This window comes from Neurospora crassa, linkage group VI (genome assembly GCF_000182925.2).
Source record: "Neurospora crassa OR74A linkage group VI, whole genome shotgun sequence".
In the NCBI taxonomy this organism is placed as follows: domain Eukaryota; kingdom Fungi; phylum Ascomycota; class Sordariomycetes; order Sordariales; family Sordariaceae; genus Neurospora; species Neurospora crassa.
In genome coordinates this window covers 1,088,319-1,108,508 of record NC_026506.1, presented here as the reverse complement: position 1 = coordinate 1,108,508, position 20,190 = coordinate 1,088,319, and the positions used below count along the sequence as shown (strand labels likewise).

The 20,190-nt window shown below is 51.7% G+C and overlaps 7 protein-coding genes and 1 non-coding gene across 8 annotated transcripts; 2 read left to right on the top strand and 6 right to left on the bottom strand.

Annotated features, from left to right (window-relative positions):
* Window positions 1–352: 352 nt before the first annotated feature.
* On the bottom strand, window positions 353–1,796 carry NCU09784 (hypothetical protein; the record flags this gene model as incomplete). Its single annotated transcript, XM_955030.2, has 2 exons — window positions 353–1,396; window positions 1,465–1,796. 2 exons carry the CDS (start codon window positions 1,794–1,796, stop codon window positions 796–798), a joined length of 933 nt encoding a protein of 310 aa, XP_960123.1. The 3' UTR covers window positions 353–795.
* A 1,218-nt stretch (window positions 1,797–3,014) lies between these two features.
* NCU09783 (D-isomer specific 2-hydroxyacid dehydrogenase) lies at window positions 3,015–4,484 on the bottom strand. The gene has a single exon (XM_955029.2). It carries the CDS (start codon window positions 4,334–4,336, stop codon window positions 3,323–3,325), a length of 1,014 nt encoding a protein of 337 aa, XP_960122.2. The 5' UTR covers window positions 4,337–4,484; the 3' UTR covers window positions 3,015–3,322.
* Window positions 4,485–4,913: 429 nt separating this feature from the next.
* NCU09782 (hypothetical protein) lies at window positions 4,914–7,809 on the bottom strand. Its single transcript, XM_955028.3, has 4 exons — window positions 7,258–7,809; window positions 7,086–7,195; window positions 6,142–7,019; window positions 4,914–6,086 (listed from the first exon to the last, which is right to left on the bottom strand). The coding sequence occupies exons 1-4, from the start codon at window positions 7,411–7,413 to the stop codon at window positions 5,104–5,106; spliced, it is 2,127 nt and encodes a 708-aa protein (XP_960121.3). The 5' UTR covers window positions 7,414–7,809; the 3' UTR covers window positions 4,914–5,103.
* A 2,027-nt stretch (window positions 7,810–9,836) lies between these two features.
* On the top strand, window positions 9,837–9,925 carry NCU15368. Its single transcript has one exon. It is a non-coding gene; the product is annotated as a tRNA-Tyr (tRNA).
* Window positions 9,926–10,481: 556 nt separating this feature from the next.
* On the bottom strand, window positions 10,482–11,807 carry NCU09781 (hypothetical protein; the record flags this gene model as incomplete). The annotated part of the gene is made up of 1 exon (XM_955027.2): window positions 10,482–11,807. One exon carries the CDS (start codon window positions 11,805–11,807, stop codon window positions 10,716–10,718), a length of 1,092 nt encoding a protein of 363 aa, XP_960120.1. The 3' UTR covers window positions 10,482–10,715.
* A 1,329-nt stretch (window positions 11,808–13,136) lies between these two features.
* On the bottom strand, window positions 13,137–13,775 carry NCU09780 (hypothetical protein; the record flags this gene model as incomplete). The annotated part of the gene is made up of 1 exon (XM_955026.1): window positions 13,137–13,775. One exon carries the CDS (start codon window positions 13,773–13,775, stop codon window positions 13,137–13,139), a length of 639 nt encoding a protein of 212 aa, XP_960119.1.
* Window positions 13,776–14,640: 865 nt separating this feature from the next.
* Window positions 14,641–16,745, bottom strand: NCU09779 (oxidoreductase). Its single transcript, XM_955025.3, has 3 exons — window positions 16,605–16,745; window positions 16,009–16,538; window positions 14,641–15,949 (listed from the first exon to the last, which is right to left on the bottom strand). The coding sequence occupies exons 2-3, from the start codon at window positions 16,283–16,285 to the stop codon at window positions 15,150–15,152; spliced, it is 1,077 nt and encodes a 358-aa protein (XP_960118.3). The 5' UTR covers window positions 16,286–16,538; window positions 16,605–16,745; the 3' UTR covers window positions 14,641–15,149.
* A 223-nt stretch (window positions 16,746–16,968) lies between these two features.
* cdc28 (cdc28-like) lies at window positions 16,969–19,424 on the top strand. Its single transcript, XM_955024.2, has 3 exons — window positions 16,969–17,722; window positions 17,807–18,491; window positions 18,574–19,424. The coding sequence occupies exons 1-3, from the start codon at window positions 17,686–17,688 to the stop codon at window positions 18,836–18,838; spliced, it is 987 nt and encodes a 328-aa protein (XP_960117.1). The 5' UTR covers window positions 16,969–17,685; the 3' UTR covers window positions 18,839–19,424.
* The last annotated feature ends 766 nt before the right edge of the window (window positions 19,425–20,190 follow it).

Sequence of the window (20,190 nt, the reverse complement as noted above, 5' to 3'; positions counted from 1 at the left end):
CAGCCCCCAGGCGATTGGTAACTGTAAGGGAGGAGGTGGAGGAGAACTGTGTGCTGTGCCAGGTGGTTGCAGGACAAGGTGGCCATCAATGGTCTCGACGTTCGAGGTTAAAAAAAAAGCAACTGTAGTAGATTTCCTGAATGTCGTGAAGCTTCCAATGAACGGAGATACGCCAAATGCGTTCTCTGTGTAAACCTCGTTTGTCATAGGAACACTTGTGAAGTCTCCCACCTCAGCATACGGGATAGGGAAACGGGATGATATGGCGTGGTTCGCAAAGGTTGGATGTTTGGATTATCAACATGCCAATGAAATGCCATTCTCAATCCAGCCTTGAGTGTCGAATAAGGGCGTTGAAACACATTTTCTGGAACGGATTCTGCGAATATGAACCGAGTGGAAAGGGTTTTGGTGAGGTGTTGGCCCCGAGATGGTGTGTTAATCCAAGGGGAAACAGGTTTAGGAAGGAAGGAGCTCGGAAAAAACATTGAGTTAACTCTCGCCAACCTCGTGGAATTTGCTGATTGCGTACCACTCTTCCACGTTTTTGCATGTACAGCTCCCTTGTTTGATCCTCTCCAGGCAGGTGGGTGCGGGTGCGGGTGTGAGGAGCACCTATTCGGCGAATGTTCAAGGTAGCTGGGCCCAAGATGATTGGGTACCACACTATTTGCACGTTGTCTTATGGTGTCGAATGAAGACGAGACAAACGGCAAAACCTCCGTTCTCTGCTCCCCATACCTTCACTTCAGCATGCAGTTCCAATTTCCCGGGTAACCCCAGTTACGTATTCACTCAACAATGCCCGCACCTCGTCTTCAACTCGCTTGGCAAGCCGCGAATTGCCTCCTTCTCTTTTCTTGTAAGCACGATGCCGAAATACTTGTGCAGGGCCTTCACTCTCTGCTCTTCCGACTCAAATTGCTCGATGATCTCGGACTTATCGCCTATCCTCCTCTTGACATAATCCTTGTGCAAGATCAGGAGGCCTATAGGCTGTTTCTGTTTGTTGTCGTCGTCGTTGTTATTGTTGTCGTTGAGCAGAAGCCACATGCACATGACGGTCTGCACAAAGAAGCTTTGAGGGCTGGTCATAGTTGATAGGTTCATGACCTCAAAATCGGCCGGGAAGAACTCTGTGTCGGCGGCAAAACAGTACATTTCCTTCCAGGGCGCAGACGGGTTTTCCTGGGTTGAGTATACCCATATCCTTTGGTTGGTAGGGTCGGTGTGTTGGGAGAGGCTTTTGTATTCGAGTACACCTCGTGCTGGTGAGACTGTAGTGAAGACGTTGTTGTGCTCCAGAGGCACTGGATTAACCGAGCCATGGGAGCCAAATCCTACATCAACCAGATAACGTGTGTTGTTGATGGTCACGATGTTGACCATGTGATTCCTGGGAATCCCGTTAGTGCACGATGCTGACTTTAGATGGGCATAGGCCTCCGGTCGGGTACCACAAACCATCCTTTGTACTCTCCATCGCCTGCCTTCACTCTTCCTCCTACGTTAATGAGTGTGTAACCCAGACTGCGCAAGACGGCTCCGAAGAACGTATTGACCTCCATGCAGTAGCCTCCCCTCCCCTTGTCCACAATCTTTTCAAAAAGGTCCTCCAGGTCCAGTGACAATCGGTGGTGTTGGGAGTAATGCAATGTCAGACTCTCAAATGGAACGCGGGCCATGTGGCGTAGCTGCAACATGGCAAGCCTGCCGAGGTCGTCTTCGGCATCCTTCGGCGAATAGCCGATATGCCGGAAATAGCGATCCAGCTGATCTTGGGTATATGGTGTCATCTTTTCGGCTCCTTTTTTTTTTTTTTTATCTCTCTGAAGGGAACAAAGCGGGAGGATTTTGCGATAGATGTATAAGTAATAGAAAGAAGAAACGAAAGACGAGATTTTGAGTCTTCTTGTATCAGTTGTGGAGATCATCACAAAGTCCCCTGCCAAAGTTCCCCGCCTAACAAACCCGTTCACTTAGGGCCCCGGTACTTGATGCCGGGAATGTTGGGCCCAAACTTCCAAGGAACCCTCGCGATTGCCACCAGTCGCAAACATCGATGTGGAATACCTTGGGTTATCCACCCCTCAGGTTCTCTCGTTCCGTTTGAGTCAAGGGACTAGTTCTGGGCATATGTTACCAGGTGATGCGGTGTGGAAAGTCCAAGAACAACGTCACACACTGCCCTGTAGTCTAGCATCCGTGTTTGTCGGCTCCCTGATCTTCGTCCCCACTCCAACATGACGTCCTCTAAATATGGGAATTTCAGTACAGCTCGACAAAATAACCAAAAGAGCTGCGGGAAGTCGAAGTAGCAGCTGCTGTACTGTTTAGTTTAAATGAGGGGGAGAAGTGGTTCGGGAGCCAAGGAAGTATTAGCCAAAGTGCGAGGGTAGAGGTGGGAGAAGGAAGTTATATTAAGCTGGAAAAGAACGAATCGGATGGTACTTTCGTTTACGCAGGTGAGTTGTATATGGACTAAGGTCTCCGAAAGTCCTTCCAGACTTTGATCCATCTTTGGTCAAGTATAAAACTCTGCTGCAAAGCCTGGGTTTCGATGGGGTTTGTATGTGCGGCCGGGTTTTGGTTGGTTCTGTAAACACTTGCCCTTTCTCCCGAAGCTACACAGTATGCTTCGCTGAGCCCCGGTTATCAGAAGCCATTGCCAGATGGGTGTAGTTCCCTCAGTTGTTCCGCACAACAACTTGAACTCTGCCAACTATCATTTTCTTGACCTCAGAAAGAAGTCGATTTCAGCGAGCCATAAACCAATTTACGTTGCCACGTATGGCTCGCAGGAGAGCACCGCCTCTTTTTAAATTCACCAGCTGAAGGCTAGGATGAGGTAAAACCCACAAAAGGCTGGCCAGGAGAGCTCAACTGCTGGCGGGTCATACATGGAGCCCGTAGCGATGAGTCGTAAGCAACGACCAGCGACGGCGCGGTCCAAGTCATTGCTCAAGGGGTTACTCCAGGCGCACGCGAGGTGGCGAGAGGGAAGGCATCGTGCTGGCTTTTCGGGAATGCTCGTTAGATTCTAGCCACAGGAGGGCAATCTGAACGGGTGGGTGCGAAAGTCTAGACTCGTAAACTTCTGGTAAGCTTGTTGTCAATTTCCGGAACTGCAACCCGGACAAAGCGAGGACAGTCGCTCGAGACGCGGGAGCACAAGGATTTTCTGGAAAAACCAAACAAAAGGCGCAGGGAGTGATGGTGATTGAAGTCATGGTGTATTATATTCGACCCTTTGATAAATCGCTTTGACCTTATAGATGCTATTTCTTTTCAAATCCCAAAATCCAAACAAATCAGGAAACGCTTAAATGAGGTTCTTCAACTGCTGACCGGCCAAGAACTTTCTCAAATTCTCGACGATCAACTGTTCGGCACCCTGTGGCCTGCCGCCGGCCGCGTGTGGGCTGAGAATAAGGTTGGGGGCCTTCCAGAGCTTGCTTGGCTCAGGAAGAGGTTCTGTCTCGAACACGTCGAGAGCGGCACCGCCAATCCTCTCCTCTACTAGAGCATCGTAGAGGGCATCCTCATCGATGGAGGTGCCGCGTCCGACGTTGACCACCCAGGCGTGCTTGGGAAGCAGCTTCAGCCTCTCGGCATTGAGAGCGTGCCTTGTGGATGGGTCGCCAGGGAGGATCATGACCAAGGCGTCGGTCTCTGGTAGAAGCTCGGCAAGCTTGTCCTCAGAGTATACCTCGATTCCATTGCGGACACCTTGACGGCGGGCAACTCCGCGAACGTGGGATCCAAGTTGCACAAGAGAGGGGGTGAGAGTCTTTGCGATATTTCCGAAGCCCCAAATCAAGACGCGAGCGTCACGGAGGGTGGTGAATCTATCGGCGGGGCGATCGGGCTGGGGACCGCCGAGGTGACCGGGCCACTTGCCCTGGAGCTGGTAATCCCGCATCTCGTAAAATCTGCGGGCGGCATTGAGAAGGAGACCAAGGGTATGCTCGGCAACGGTGTGGTCGTGGAGACCGGAGCCGGTGGTGACGGCAACCTTGGAGGTGTCGAAGCCGGCGCTGAGAACGTCATTGGGACCGGCGGCGAGAGACTGGATCCAGCGCAGCTTGGTCAGACGGTTGACGGCATCTTTGAGATTGTCGGAGGAGTTGGTCCAGGTGACGAGGATCTCGGCATCGACGTGCTCCTCGGGAATGGGAGCCTTGACGTCGTAGGGGTGGAGCGTGACGGAAGGGAATCCTTCGATCTGGGAGACGTCCAGCTTGAGAGAGGTGGGGTAGAGGAGCTTCATGTTTGATGTTGCTGCAGAGAGATGCGAGTTGATGCTGGAAAGAAAGCGGGTGGGAGTTGACCGCATTGGGCTCGTCCTTTTAAGGGATAGGATGGGATGTCGATGATGATAAGTCGTCCTCGTTTTGTTGGAGTAACCTAGTGGAAGGTTGGTGAATGAGATGAACGCCCGGGGTTGGGTTCCCTTGGGGTGCTCTTGGAGGGGTCTGGTTCCCGTCTACACTAAGGGCCAAGGTGGGGTGGAGATGCTTCTGGTCCATTTTCCCCAGAAGTTCCCGTCCTGAACCCCAATTTCCTAGGGGTCTCCAGGGCATTTCCCCGCTTTCCCCCCCCCTCCCCCCTCCCCCTCCCCCTCCCCACGCACATAACCCCCCACTTGCCTCCCACTGACTCCCACTGACTCCCACTTCCTCTCGCGTCCCCCAATTTCCCACGTTCGGAGAAATTTGACAAGACAATGCGGGCGCCCACGGGGTACAATGTCCCGATCTTGGTCACGGCCCGTTTCGGCTGAATTCCGCCTGTGGTGGGGGCCGAGCGGCCGGGCAGGTTGGGGCGTGGAGTCCAACTGAACCTGAAGCCCTTTCCTCTTTTCAATCACGTCATACAAATCAGACACTCCCACAAACGCCATGCCCGTCGGTGTGAGCTCTCCAAACGTCGTCACATATTATTCAATGCTATATCAAGCTCATTAATCCGTGGTATCGTAGCACATCCTTCCAGAAAGCCAAATGCCCAAAACTCCAGCCAAATCATGTTTCGTTCCCTTATCCCGGTAGCCTTGATTCCATAAACTCCCTTTAGCCTCGCTCGTTATTGACGTCTGGCATCCTACATCGCCTTTCCAACCTCAAATCCAGTGCCTCCCGCGGTGTTTCCGTCGCCAGCCCTTCTCTCTGCTTCCTGACCCTCTTCCTCTGCGCTTGACTCGGCAACTGCCGGAAAGTAACTTAGAGTATTGGGATCCGCGGCAACACCACTGGGGCCTTGTGCCGGCATTGGCTGACCTGTCTGGCCCCCGGCATCCAGGCTCGAGCTCGGCTGTCCTATCAGCGTGAATTCGCTATCAGCCCTTCGAAGGTTAGCCGGATGAGGCGCCAGCTTCTCATTGTCCGAGGGGTCCGACTTCGGAATTGGAACGGTCGAGGATCTCGATGGCGGAGGTGGCGTGGGGTTCACATCATACACGGAAACCACTGGCGTCGACTTGATGTCCTTTGTGGTGACCTCAGGTTCCGCCTTTGTTGGGGCTTCCGGCGAGGACGACACATCATCGGACGGCGAGGGCTTACTCGGGCCAGGTTCGCTCGATGCTGGGGCAGGACCAGGTCCGAAAGGAGTGGGAGAGTTCCAAGGAAATCCTGGAGGAGAAGGCGCGCCTCCGTTTCCAGGACTCATCATGGGAAACGCTCCCGCTACAAACTGCGCCGGGATGATAAAATGCATCGGCATTCCTTGCTGCGGCGTCATGGATGCCCAATCGGGTGTTGCCACCGGCGAGCCAGTCGGCGGTGCGGCGTAGACAAAGAACGGAGCGCTGCTCGAAGAAGATGGGTTGGCGAACATGGTGTACATCGGGGCCGGCGAGAGAGGCGTTTGGGAGTTCATTCCATAAGCCTGGCTTCCACTTGCTCCAGATGGCCTGCTGAACGCCTCCTTCTCGTGGACCTCAGGCCGCTTTCCGTTGCCCATGCCACTGCCTTGGGCTTTGTCCGAACTTGTTCTTGCGTCTTCGAGTTGGTCTTCAAATTCCTGCCTCACGTCCTCAAGTTCATCGCTGTGGTTGTTCTTCAACTTCCTGATGGTAATGGCCTCTGGAAAAGATATCAGCTGATGAGCAAACCACGGAACGAACACAACGCCACTTACCACTCAGCATCTGCAAAAACGTAAACACGGTAAGTGTCATCATCAGAAGAGGAACAAGCTGACCAAAGGACTTGGGGTCGTTCTCCGGGTTGGTGCCATTATAGAGTTGGATCCAGCCTGACCGGTCCACCCAGCGGCGAAGCATCTCAATGTACTCGGAAGAGGAGGCCATCGTGTATCCTGAAATGACCAGGCCAGCCAAGAGATAGACGCCATAGATCTGTCCACCGATACGATTCACCCACTTCAGCTTCTTCTGTCCGATCATGTCCACCAACCACTTGCAAAACCTTTCCCGCTTTCCGCCATTCTCCCGTCCTGCGCGAACGACCCGACCAAGGGTAACGATGTTGGCAAGGACGTAGTACAGGACAAGAATGACGAAGGGAGTCCATCCGGTGATACGGTCGCCCACCTTGAACAGCCCGGCTCCGTGGAAAGACTGCTGCAGGGTGTTTGCAAAGTTCTCAGCGCTCCCTTGGAAGCAGGCGGCGGGTAGAAGGAGGGTGCTCCATTTCTCGTCGTCTTTAGGAACTGCGGTCGGAAACGCAAGCTCGGAACCTGGGGTTGCCTGGGTGGAAAGATAAATTCCTGTCGCGAGGTACAATAACCCTGTCGCTACCGTCCGGATCGCGGCCACCCAAGGGTGCTCCCAGTAGTGCTTGGACACCAGAAGGGTCAGCAAGTGTGTGGCGCAGGTGATCAACAGCATGTTCGCAATAACATTGTAGTGGTAGGCCGAGATGGAGCAGGCTTTGGCGAAGCGCATCGTGATGGCGTACGCCGCTCCGGTGAAAATCTGCTGATCACTACACGAGATGATGAGCATCTCGAAGAAGCCGCCGATGCTGAGCTGCCATCTCTTGTTTTCCTTCTCTCTGTTGAGCAGGCGGTTAGCAACCCCACCTTCCTTGGAGCGCTTCGTCCATCCAAGTATGACTTACACTGCCGTTATTCGTTTTTTGAGCTTTGTCAGCTTGGCGTAGTGCCACAAGACATGCAAGAAGGCTATTATTAACGCAAACCCCGTTATAACAACAAAGGCTCCGAGGATCTAAAGACACGGGAACGGGTAAGCTTGTGTCCACATACAAGTTGTACGCCGGGGAACCTTACACCGATACCCGCAATATCTGGATCTGGGTTAAAGTCTCCGGGTCTGTTTCCTCCGACAGATATCACGGTCTTGTTGTCGGATGCGTAAACTACAGTACAATCTACCGCGATTCCATAGTGCTCACGGCACTGGGGTACTGAAGTATAGGCGCCCATGTTCACCGCTGATCAGGAGTCCTGATCCGGGGACGGCAGCTGGGGCTTGGATGTCGATGGACGATCAAAACTTGAAAACCTCAAAAACCTCAAACACCCGGTGATGGTCGTGAAGAAAGAAGTATACACAAACTCCCCAAGGGCGAGAGCCCAACATGTGCTTGCCCCCGAGCCGAGAGAGGGCTCTAGAGTTATAAAGCCCATCTGGTCGGTCTCTCGATTTCAGAAAGGAGAGCCAAGCCCCACATGCGGCTATTCCGTCCGCGACAACGGTTTATCACTGGACTTGGCACCAAAAGCACCCCGGTCCCTCGACTCAAAAGGCAGGGAATGCTGGAAAATGCGGTGATACCCTGGAAAAGCTTCTTGATCCAACAGAATCGCGAGAATGCCCTTCTACTGGCTGCCGCCTTGGCGGACCCTAGTGTCGATCATTGGGTTTCAAGACCCTCTGCGGTTCAGGCTGTGACTGTCAGTAGGTAGTGTACACGACAAAACTGACCTGTTGGACGGCCGTGATGGTTGCGACTTTCAGTGGCTCGGTTGAGATGATCCTGTGCTGGCATTGGTGCCACGACGGCCACAACAGGGCTCTTTGGGCTCCATAATTCCGGATGAGAGCTGACCAGCCACGATACGACATTTCAGCAAGCATGCGGTTTATGGCCGCGGTAGCTCTGCCGGACTGTCTGCGACTGGTGCTGCAAGAGAGCCTTCTCCAGGAGGGCCGGTCCGAAAGTTTTTTTTGGGTGGCCTCTCCAATCAACAAAAGGACGACAAGGGACTCGCTGCCAACGAAGAAGCTAGCTACTGACAGCTAGACTCTCCACAGAATAGTAAGGAAAAGAAGGGCTGCAATAAACCAGTGGCTGGGAAAGAAGCTTTGCCGGACTTTGACTTCAGCTTTGTCGATCTCGACCTTATTCCCTCCCCCCCCCCCCCCCTTTCTGGCTGCAGAAAGCACATGCAGATTTCGACATTTGCCCATTCATCGGTCGTCACAGATGATCTCGAATCCCAAACTCGCAACATGCACGGGTCGTGAGTTGCATGAGGTTGTGGCAGTTTGGGATTTAATTCGATGCCCGTTTGGTGCGCCTTCCCCTCTCGCCCCCTCATTCAGCTCTCGTCCGTCCACTGGATATGTAAGAAAGCAAAATCTTCCAATCTCTCCAGCCTAGGCCTGAATTAATCCCGTGGCCCATTTTACCCATCCACCCATCCATTACCCAGCTCTTCTCTGCATCGCCTGCCGATCTGAGGAATTCAGCTATCGTTGAAAGCGCCACTAACCGCGGGCCATGCTCCGGTTCTGGCAAATTTGGGGAAGGCTGTCGGGACTCGGCGGCCAAAGGCCAAGGGAGGGTCTGGGCCTTTTTTTTTTTTTTTTTTTTGCTCTTGAGAAGATTAGACAAGTCCTTCGGGCCTTGAGGCCTCTTGAGTCTGAGGGTGTGAAATGGCAATGGTGTGATGGATGGTGGAAATGAGATATGTCACTCCCAGTGGCTCTCGAAACTTCCTAAGATACCTTAGAACTTCACGATAAGCCTTATCAAAACCAGGAATACCCCCCTCCGTCAGAGACCGAGACATCTTCTAGGATGCACAACACTGGCCGTTGAATGGCCTAGTGGGCTGTATTGTGGGGACTAGAACACCAATGCCTGTCATGGTCTGTACAGAGAGGGCTGAAAGGTTGGAGAGTGGTGATCAACGCAGTACATACATAACGGCAGTATGTAAGATTTGTCCTATTCCCCGACTTGGCCGCTATTGGTTGCTGAGAGGAAGTCTGGACGTGATGAGCATTATTGACAAGGCAAGTCTGGACTGGATACACCTGCAGGCACCGTGGGACCTGCAAGACTATAAACGTGCATGCGAGACATGCTGCAACAGGCTGGGACTGCTTGGGACTAAGCGAAGTGGCTTTTTTTTTTTCCATGGAAAATGTCTCAGAGAAACAATTCCATGTCTACTTGTGCTACGGGAGGTGGGCGGTTGCGGGAGTCGGCACCATGTCCATGTTTCGTTTCAGAGGTTATGAGACTGGTACCTAGAAAGCTTAGGGAAGCTCTCTTCTCTCAGATACAGTAAGTAAGTGTAAGTGGCTAGCAAAGCCTGTAAACCCTACTTTGTATCCTGAGATGTTGTAGGAAGAAGGTCGATGTTGGTTGCACATCTACAGGTCTTTTCTTCGAATGCCTCGACGGCTCTGGGCAATGAAACTGTGGAAGTTTCATGATATCTTGCTACAATTCTTCAAAGCTCAATTACTATGTTACAACCCAGTTCGATACCAACGTGATGCTCAGGTCAGCCCCGAAAGTCAAAGTACAGGCTTTGTGGTATTTGTAGCGCTTTTGCGCACTGGACTACTTAGGTAGTCACTTCTTTTCCCAGTTTCAACAAACCATTAAAATCCCCTTGTGGTGTAGTTGGATATCACGTTCGGCTGTAATTGTCTAGATTGTATACCGAAAGGTCACCGGCTCGATTCCGGTCGAGGGGACATTATCTTTTTTTCTTTTTTTTTTTTGCTCTTATATCGTCGACTATCGTTTTCCACCAGGACGAAGACAACTGGCAAATTCTTGAATTAGCGGCTTCTTTTTTCTTCCTTGGGAACCTCAATTGCAGTCTCTACGAGGATGATCAAGTCTCGATTTCACATCCGCGGCATCATCATTTAAGAGCGGTGTTCGCCAGATGTAGCGCACAGGCCACTCCAACGAAAACTGAGTTATTTGACTGCAACTTCCATTTCTGTCATCACTTTTCTCTTCTTTCCTCAATTCATCATCAGTCACTTCGCTCGCTTTCATGCTTCCCTTTCCATCAAACGCTCACCACCAGTCAAGAGTTGTCAATCTGTCACAGTCACCACGCGAATTGCAATGTCAGATCCGCCTCAAACAACAACTGCTTCACGTATAATCGAAAATATATGTCACATCGCGTGTGACCAACGTGGAGAAATCAATGATTTTATTCTGCGACACACGCGTTTCTATACTTTCTGAGTGCGGAAATCCGGCTTTTTTTTTTTTCTTTTTTTTTTTTTTTTCCTTATATCAAACACTGATTGAAATCCATCGCAAATCCCATCCACTGCCGAACTCTTCTGTCACCAAATCGAGCTCCATCAATCCTTCTCGTTGTATTTCTTCCATGTTCAAGTGAACCAACCAATCATTCCATCGTTCGTTCATTCATTCGGTCATCTTCCAAATACAAACACTTCCTCCTCTTGAATCCTATTCTTCCAAAATCGTCCAACTGTCTCGGCATCAGCCATAAGCTTAGCAGCAAGCAACCGGCTTGATCATGTCAGCATTAGGCTTAGGCACCATGGGCGTCTGAGGACGAGGAATGGGATCGATGTTGTCATCGATGCACTCATCATCATCGGAATCGTCGCTGGTGACAGGGACCAAAGGGGTCTGGGGGCGAGGGACCGGCATCTCATCATCGCCGTTGGGGTGGGGAGTAGGAGGGCGGGGAGCGGGCTTGGAGTCACCCTCACCGTCGTCGGAGTTGGGAACAGGGACGAGAGGGGTTTGGGGACGGGGAATAGGGTCGATCTCATCGAGGCATTCATCGTCGGAATCGTCGGAAGTGACGGGGACCAAAGGCGTTTGGGGACGAGGGACGGGCATCTCTTCGTCGAGGCACTCGTCATCCGAGTCGTCGGAAGTAACAGGCACTAAGGGTGTCTGGGGACGAGGGACGGGCATCTCTTCGTCGAGGCACTCGTCGTCGGAATCGTCGCTGGTGACCGGGACGAGTGGGGTCTGGGGACGAGGGACCGGCATCTCTTCGTCGAGGCACTCGTCATCAGAATCGTCGCTGGTGACTGGAACGAGTGGGGTCTGGGGACGAGGGACCGGCATCTCTTCGTCGAGGCACTCGTCATCAGAATCATCGCTGGTGACTGAAACGAGTGGGGTCTGGGGACGAGGGACCGGCATCTCTTCGTCGATGCACTCATCGTCGGAATCGTCGCTGGTGACAGGGACTAGGGGAGTCTGGGGACGAGGAACGGGCATGTCATCGCTATTGGGAACCGGGACTAGAGGGGTCTGCGGGCGGGGAATGGGGTCCAACTCGAGGTGGTCACCATTGGGGTGAGGAGTAGGGGGTCGAGGAGCGGGCTTAGAATCGCCCTCACCGTCAGAGTTGGGGACCGGGACCAAGGGAGTCTGAGGGCGAGGAATAGGATCATCCCTCTTCAAGGGGCCGCCGGACTCGAAGCCACAGTTGTCGGGCTTGTTGGGACCGGGGCTGCCGGGACGAGGCTTGCCGGGCTCGGTGGAGGTGGTGTAGTCCGACTCCGGATGGTACGCCTTGAGAGAGACGTGGGTGAAAGTCTGAGTAGCGACGCAAGTAGTCATTTTGTTGATGTTTTGGTAGTTGTTGGTTGTTAGATGTGGTTACTTTGTTGTTAGCTTTGGTTGTTGCAGTGATGGTTCTCGTTGGTGTGAAGATGTTAATGCTGATGGTGATGAGGGAAGAGAAGACCAGGAACAGGTCGGGGAATGGTTCGTTATATGCACTTTCAAGTCGCCTACTGTCGAGTTACGGGTTCCCAGGTCCGCACAACTCTGGAGGCTTGTCGATGCATCGTAATCACTGACAGCAGCATTGTTGGTGTCGATACAGAGAGATGATTCACAAGAGTGTTTGTCGTCTTGTATTTCACGACATAGTCCGGTATCAGCTGAACCAACACCATGATGGGCTTCGGCACCGACAACACAAGTTTGATGCAGAAACACGCACAGCTATGACAAGTGTTGGCCGTGGGCGATGAATGGATGATTCTCTGGTTCGACAATCTTCGACAAAGATCCCGACAGCTGCCATGTCGTTGGCTTCGGAAGCTGTTTTCTTGGATCAACAATCGAGCGCAGAATATTCGAGGCAACAATGCCATAACCAACGAGGCACCGTCAAGCTTCACCAAACGCAGCCCGCTCATTTCAAAACGCGATGATTTTCCGAAGACGCCGAGACACAGCGCATTCTCAAGTTCTCGAGATTGTTCACCAACGCCCACTACGTACCAGGAAACACATATCCACAAGTCTAAACCACATTGCTCACAACTCTGATGCAGCAGTAGATGCTGACTCATTACCAATCCCCCATGCCATGAAGATCCGGGCCTCGAGCAAGCATGCGTCTCTGCTGCCATCAGAAAACCGTTTGTGGTTCTCAAGAAACTTGCCGTATGGAAAGGGACATTTGCCGTGCGCTCCAAGGTATAAGAAGGAGCGATCGCGCACCAAAACTGAGGTGAGCACCATTGATTTTTTGAACACATATTTGGCACCTCCAATCCGAGCCAAACTATTTCCTGTCTACATCGAACTGTTTCTTCTTTCTATCCATGAATGAGCTTACTCGATCCTGGCTTCTATTTCATTCCGAATTTGAGCAACAAACGAAGAGAGACTGGTTAATAATCAGTGATTAATTGGACAATCGAGTGGTTGATATTGAAAGATGTGAGGAGATTTACTATCCACCGCCAACATGATTACCCGGCATTACCGCTTCCTACCACATTTCACCACAAAGTAAAGAAACATATCCAGAAAACCAGAAAACCAGAAAACCCCGAGATCGTTTACACGCCAGCACCAAGCTCACTGCCCCCTTCACCATCCATCCACCACCAACCCACACGTCAACCCCCCCCTCCTCTCTCCCTCTCTAATCTAATGCTTATAAGTGATAAGACACCCCTCATCCCTCATCCCTCTAAACTCCACCACATGCAAGCCCAACTCCTCCGCGTACTTGCACCTCGTCATGGCATCCACGATCCAACAAAGCTGCATGGCCCACATCTTGACATTCTCCAGATAACAGCCCGCCCAGGGGCTGTTTCGCATCTGGTCGTGGTTGCGCTCCCACACGTTCAAGAAGAAGAAAATGATGTGGTGGTTCGGCCTCCAGGTCGCCTTGCTCGGGTTCTTGCGCTGGTATTCCCTGGAGCCGAAAACGCCCTGGAAGAGCGGGATGATGTGGTAGATGGGGCAGGGAATCGTGGTGGTTTTTGCAAAGGGGTCCACCGCCTCAGGGGGGCTGTTGTTGTTGTTGTTGTTGTTGTTGATGGTGATGGTGGTGGCGTCGGACTTGCGGGAGGCGGCTACTAGGGGCTTGAGAAAGTCACGCTCGAATTCGGTCCAGAAGGGTGCGACGGCTGGAGAGGCGAGCCAGGCGGTGAAGGTGTCGTAGTCGGTGAAACCGGCTTTTTTGGAGGTGAACTCGAGGATGGCGCGGTGTTTGGGGCTGTTCATCTCTTCGATGGTGAGAAAGGTGTTGATGTTTTGGGAGTCGGGGGAGGCCGGCATCTTGGGTGGAGATACCAGGGGTTGTTGGTTGGTTGGTTGAGTGTTTGGGGTGGTCATTGTCAAGTTGCTGTTATTGTTGTTGTTGTAAAGTTGCTGATGTGAAGCTTGTTGTTGCTGTTTTTGTGTGAGGTTGCTGTTGTGCATCTTTTAATGCTTTAGAGATTGCTTGACGTGTTGTCGAAAGTCAAAGATGAGATATCACCTGGAATACTTATATATCATACGGCTTGGTCGTCATCATGAGACGGAGGTAAGCAATCAAAGAGAGCTGTTTTGGCTTGATCGTGGATGTGAGACAGCGGCGACTAACGTCATGAATGCTTGAGCTGTGCTCTGAAAGAGAAAATTGTTCGACATACATCCTCACTGTTCAGTTCCCGATACTTGTAACAGCGCAGGTGTTCTTTTCTATTTCTACGGATACATGAACCCGGCGTTCCCGCGTCGAAACAAAGAAAATGACAGCACTGACAAGACTTGTTCAGTGAACAAGAAGGGAATTTGTAGCCACAGGGACTAGAACCCTGCTAAACGGCCGAGCTCTGTCCCAAAGACAAAGAGATGGCTAGTCTCTACTCTGGCATGTGCTGCATAGGGGGGATATCGTATCATGGGGGAGTTAACAATCATGTCTTGCTTTCAAACATATGATGTCGACAAGCGCATGTATTCACAAAAGAAAACATGGGACTGGCACAGACTTGGCCAACTTGATGTGAAATGAAGATATGGTATATTTCCAGGCCTAGATATGATGCTTACCATTTCAACTAACTAAGTAGCAAATGAAACGACCGTAGTTCCTGAGACAGAACGACTCAGGTACAATGATATATGATAGTGCTAAAGCGACAGTCACCCTATCGTATCACTTGATAAACGGTGTTGCTGTCTAAAATGAGTTCGTCATGAATATCAAGGATGATGATCCAATCCATCGCCCAAGCCCTTATGTCCGCTGAGTACGCTTTGCGTCCGCCGCTTCATCGAGCATGTTGTGATTCAGCTCGTTTTTACCTCATAGCAAAACCAGAATCAACCTTGATAATGGGGAAATCCCCAGATCTCTGCCGCGTGACATGTTGATATGTTTGTGATGATGAAAGATTACATAAGTGGACAAATGTGATAAGCGAGCACACACAACCTCTAGTCATGGACGCTTGTCATTTCATGGTTTCAAGGTATGGGCAGTAAACTTGGTCTCAGGAAAACTCTAATGGCGAGTGGTAAAAGGGGAAACAAAGTGTCCTGGAAAACGAGACATAGACAGTTCAAAAGTGGGATGGTGACGGCCATGGCTTTATGACGGCCTTTGTCCACTTGGCATTCTGTTGACTGAACATGTGGTTGAAGATAGTGGCGTTCTTCGGCTCAGTCCCTCATCTGCCTAACATTAATATTGATGCGCTTGTTCTTCATCCAGCCCCTCCAAGCCTCATACTTTCCATCTTCGGCGGGCCAATCCTCCAGCCACTCGGGACAGGTGCCCTTGAAGATTTTGGGTACACCATGCCAGGCAAACCTGGACTCCTTAGTCATGTAAATGATATCGCCAGACCGTAGCCTTAGCAGCAAGAACTTCTTGTCGCTCTTGCCACTTTCATTTTCTGCGGATCCCTTTTGCTTTTCGTCTTCCGACACCTTGCCCCAGTCCTCGGGACAAATCATGAAGAGCGAATCACAGCCTATACTCAAGCTGACCAGGCCTTTGTCGGTCTCTTCTGACACATCGCGGTGCATCATCATGGTATCGCCGGGGGTGTAGAAATTGACAATGGCCGCTTGGGCCTGAGTCTCGGGAAACAGGGTCTCCAAAAGGCCGGCAATGTCTTTGGGAAACTCGGGGGGCAGCTCGCCCGGGTAAACGCGATTCGTCCAGTCATACTGTCCACCTAGGGTGACCCAGTGTAGCTTGCGGTTGAAGACTTGTTGAAAAGTGAGAGGCTTGTGTACAGAAGGGTCCTTTGGCTCAAAACACGTCTCGGAATCTGGAGGGTAGGAGAAGAAGGATTCCTGAAGGCCTGTTTCGGGATCCACGGGCGGGTAGGGGAGCTTGAAATGGAGATGCATGTTGGTCTGGTGATGGGGTTGGTTGAGATCGCGGTGAATGATGTTGCGCAGTAGCGTCTTTTGGACCTCGGGGGGAATGAGGTTTGGGAGAATCAAGAGACCTTTTGGGGTTGGTCAGCAATGATTCGTGAGGAAGAGGGGTCCAGGATCTTGAGTTCACCAGGCAAGAGAGGATGGTAATAGATGGGGGCGTCCTTGTCTGTGCGGAACTCTGGTGAGTCTTCGGGGCAGATATAGCTGAAGGACCTGTTCAAAGTCTCGGTAGGAATGGAGCCAGCGAGCACAAACTCGGGGGCTTTTTCGGGACTGCGCAAGTCATCGATCTCGGGGCTGTTCATGACGATTTTCTGGTCGACTTTGGCGAACGACTTCCACTTGAGCCGCAGCTCATCCGACGGCTGCTCGTGCGCATCCAGGTCATGGTGTCCACCCATCATCTTGAAAGTCGGGTAGTTCTTTTGAGCGAGATATCCAAAAAGAGAACAGAAAAGTGACCGAAGAAATGGATATGAGTATACAAGTTGACTCCTTCCGAGTCCTCGTGTGACGTTGCGGATTTGGAGTAGGGAAGTATCGTGAGATGAAATTGTGGGGACTCGAGTGAAGCTTCAGACGGGACGGATGGTCGAGATGGATTGATGTGTGGGCGTCGAGCTGAGGCTGGGCTGGGCGTCTGAATGGCTGGAGCTTCTGAATGGCGCCACAAGTCAGGGGTAGTCAACAGTTAGAGATCGTGGCTACCTAGAAGGTACCTACGTATTCTGCCCCATCTTGGTGGGCTGTCGGGTACAGTCAATGCTCCAAGTAGTAGTACTTACTAGAACTAGGTAGAGGTGGTACATATGTACCTAGATTGCTTGAAAGTTTACCTACCTACCTTGAACTCGGAGTACCTACCGACGAGGAAAGCGGGCATTTTTTGGACGCGTTCATTCCTCCCTTGCAGTCCGTCCCTCCAGTGAGTGGTTTCCATGGTGCCGTCGCGGTCCGCGCTTTTTGTGTTGACACGGATTTCCGTTGCAAGCGCCAAGTCTAAGACGTAATCGTCCCGTCTCCAACCACCTGCACTCGGATGCCCGTCTGGAATAAAACCTACCTACTGCACTACAGTACAGCGGACCACCCCCCTGGACTGCCCTCTAAATCCGACACTCGAACGACAACCACAACTTCACAACCTCAACTTCCACTTGCACGTCCACCGCCTCTCCTTCCTTGGATTTCTGTCCCTTCACCATCACGGTCCCTTAGTATCAAGAAGTTGCAGGAACAACGGACGACAATTACATCGCTCGCTGCATCATATTGCCTTTTCATCAGCGGCCTTTCGCATTCAGCCCTCCGCCCAGGACGACCCGTCGACCATTCACGGCACCATCATCACCACCAAAAGTCAACACCAAAACAAAGTATTTACGGTAGCTAGTACTGTAGCCTTTTGACGGCAACGACGGACGATTCCACCTTTTTTCGTTTTTGTTTACCAATCCGCCACTGCGCTCCCTTTGGACACCACCTATCCTTGGCTGGACCTTGACTCTCCAAGGATCAATCAATCTCAAGAAGGCGACCCTTCGACGGCCGTCACTTTCTCCATCCGCCGCCGCCGCCGCCGCCGCCCCACGCTTCGTTCTGGGCTTTTCCATCAATCACTGTGCTTCAGCGCGCTAGGTACAACATCGTTCGTCGTAATCGTCCCCCACCACGACGACCACGAACACCAGGCACCAACCCCAACTAGTAGTTCTACGACTCCGGGCAAAGTCAATTCTTTCCCTCCAGGGACTTTCAAACCACCCATCTCAGTATAGCGGCCTGGACGGGTAACAGAGCAACCATGGAGAACTATCAGAAGCTGGAAAAGATTGGCGAGGGTACAACACCCCCTTCTTCTTCGACCCCTCCACCTTGGCTCTCTTCCTTCCATGTCCCGTACTGACATTCCACCTTCCGCATAGGAACGTATGGTGTCGTCTACAAGGCCCGCGACTTGGCTAACAGCGGGCGCATTGTCGCCCTCAAGAAGATCCGCCTCGAAGCCGAAGATGAGGGCGTCCCCTCTACCGCCATCCGTGAGATCTCGCTGCTCAAGGAGATGCGCGACCCCAACATTGTGCGTCTCCTCAACATTGTCCACGCCGACGGCGGTCAAGGCCATAAGCTGTATCTTGTCTTCGAATTCCTCGATCTTGATCTGAAGAAGTACATGGAGGCCCTTCCTGTCAGCGACGGTGGTAGGGGCAAGGCCCTCCCCGAAGGAACGGGCGCCGGACTGCACAATTTGGGACTGGGCGAGGATATCATCAAGAAGTTCATGAGCCAGCTTTGCGAGGGCGTCCGATACTGCCACAGCCACCGTGTCCTACACCGCGATCTCAAGCCCCAGAACCTGCTCATCGACCGCGACGGCAACTTGAAGCTAGCAGATTTCGGTCTCGCCCGCGCCTTTGGTGTTCCACTCCGTACTTATACCCACGAGGTCGTCACATTGTGGTACCGTGCGCCCGAAATCCTGCTGGGTGGTCGTCAGTACTCGACCGGTGTCGATATGTGGTCCGTTGGTTGCATCTTTGCCGAAATGTGCACACGCAAGCCCTTGTTCCCTGGTGATTCGGAAATTGACGAGATCTTCAAGATCTTCCGGTACGTTTATGCAGTTACCTTTTCTTGGCACCTTTCTGCTTCTCCCCTAGTCCGCTATACTGACCTCTTTTCCTCCAAACAGTCTGCTTGGAACCCCTACTGAGGACATCTGGCCCGGCGTCACCTCCTATCCCGACTTCAAGGCATCTTTCCCCAAGTGGGTACGCGACTACAACGTACCACTTTGCCAAAACCTCGACGATGTCGGTCTTGAGCTACTTGAATCCATGCTTGTCTACGACCCTGCTGGCCGAATCTCTGCCAAGGCAGCGTGCAATCACCCTTACTTTGAAGACTACAACCCCAAGCCAAAGAGCAAATACCGCGACAGCAGCAGATACGCCTAGGGACGTTCGCCAAGGTCGAAGCAGGAGCGTTAGGCAATAGCAGATCGACTATCCAAGTTTTGCAGCCGGCTGCTTAGGTTCGGTTGGATCTCGGTGACTTCAAAGTGGGCAGTTCGTGGCAAGGGTACAGTCTTTGTGATTCTACCAGTAGCGAGTGAGGTCGACACACCGAAACGGTGACAGAAACAAACTGTCATTATCACACCTGAAGCATATCATAGCATCCCACTTTGCTTTCAGGATACTCGGAAACATGATATTCGACACATCAAATTCCCCATACCTACATTTTGTTGTATGTAGGGTTGTGTTTTTAGGGAACAGCGTTCAAAGGGGTCATGGGTAAAGGAAGTACATTGGAATGGAGTTCTGTATTACACGATTCGGTGTTATCTGGAAGAGCAAATGGCATTCAAGGGATGGGGCTTTCTGTTAGCCCTGGTGCATATTAGGGAGTTGTGGTGTGAAGTGTACTGTACACAGGCAGGGAAAAGGCGCAAGACATTGTTCCAATAAATCTCGCATGTACATACTTTCCCCTGTCCAAACACAGGTCCTTCGTTTGGAGATGCGAAGTGATGTCGGCTGTTCCTTCATCTTTGATGTGCTCCATTTCTTTCTCCCTGCTCGGATTTATGTTGCCATTGATCGATTTCTCATGTTGCCTTCTTGGCTGTCTTTCTTTCCGACAAGCGCTCACACCACCGCATTACATGTCCCCCAACATTGTAGGCATTCGCTTTTATCAGACTGAGCAAATGGTACCTCAGCACATGGGACTGCAGACATCGTCATGCTGACAGCGCTAATGAAGAATGCTTTCAGAAAAGCCTAGCTCACTCAAGCCTGTACCAAGCGGTTGGCTCCCAACATTTCAGCTATCAAAAGAGCATCACGTCAGTGGATTGGGAACCACTCAACAAGACAGATCAGGCGTCATAGGGAGGCTATATACCTGCAATACACTCACTGAAGCTCTTCCTAGTCCCAGTATCTCAACCGTGGTGTTGCGTGGTGTGGCGTCCAGACACTCCATCGGGGCCGTACCTTTTTTTTGCCTGTTTAACGGTCTGTATTTTCAACACAAACCGGTAACAGGAGCTTTATCTCGCCAATCCGGACCGACATCTGCTATCGTACCTTAAAAGTACTTACATATTTGGCTTGGAGAAGGCTGACAGCGGAGGACGGATTCGTTCGACGATATCGTGCATGATCAACGAAAGGTAGTAGGCAATTGGTCAATTGGGAAGTAACTGAATAATACACAGGACTGTGTATTTCAGTGTGCCTTGGTACGACACCACGCTCATTATCCCTCGAAAATAGTGGAAAGACGTTCGGGCTCCCAG

Bases quoted from the DNA above. Each gene is read 5' to 3' on its own strand.
- NCU09779 (XM_955025.3), bottom strand. From the start codon at position 16,285: ATGATGGGTGGACACCATGACCTGGATGCGCACGAGCAGCCGTCGGAT. The intron at 15,950-16,008 runs GTGAACTCAAGA...CAACCCCAAAAG, and splicing joins TTACCATCCTCTCTTGCCTG to GTCTCTTGATTCTCCCAAAC.
- NCU09783 (XM_955029.2), bottom strand. From the start codon at position 4,336: ATGCGGTCAACTCCCACCCGCTTTCTTTCCAGCATCAACTCGCATCTC.
- cdc28 (XM_955024.2), top strand. From the start codon at position 17,686: ATGGAGAACTATCAGAAGCTGGAAAAGATTGGCGAGG. The intron at 17,723-17,806 runs GTACAACACCCC...CCTTCCGCATAG, and splicing joins GCTGGAAAAGATTGGCGAGG to GAACGTATGGTGTCGTCTAC. The intron at 18,492-18,573 runs GTACGTTTATGC...TCCTCCAAACAG, and splicing joins GAGATCTTCAAGATCTTCCG to TCTGCTTGGAACCCCTACTG.
- NCU09782 (XM_955028.3), bottom strand. From the start codon at position 7,413: ATGGGCGCCTATACTTCAGTACCCCAGTGCCGTGAGCACTATGGAATC. The intron at 7,020-7,085 runs GTAAGTCATACT...CCTGCTCAACAG, and splicing joins AAAAAACGAATAACGGCAGT to AGAGAAGGAAAACAAGAGAT. The intron at 6,087-6,141 runs GTAAGTGGCGTT...TATCTTTTCCAG, and splicing joins GTTTTTGCAGATGCTGAGTG to AGGCCATTACCATCAGGAAG.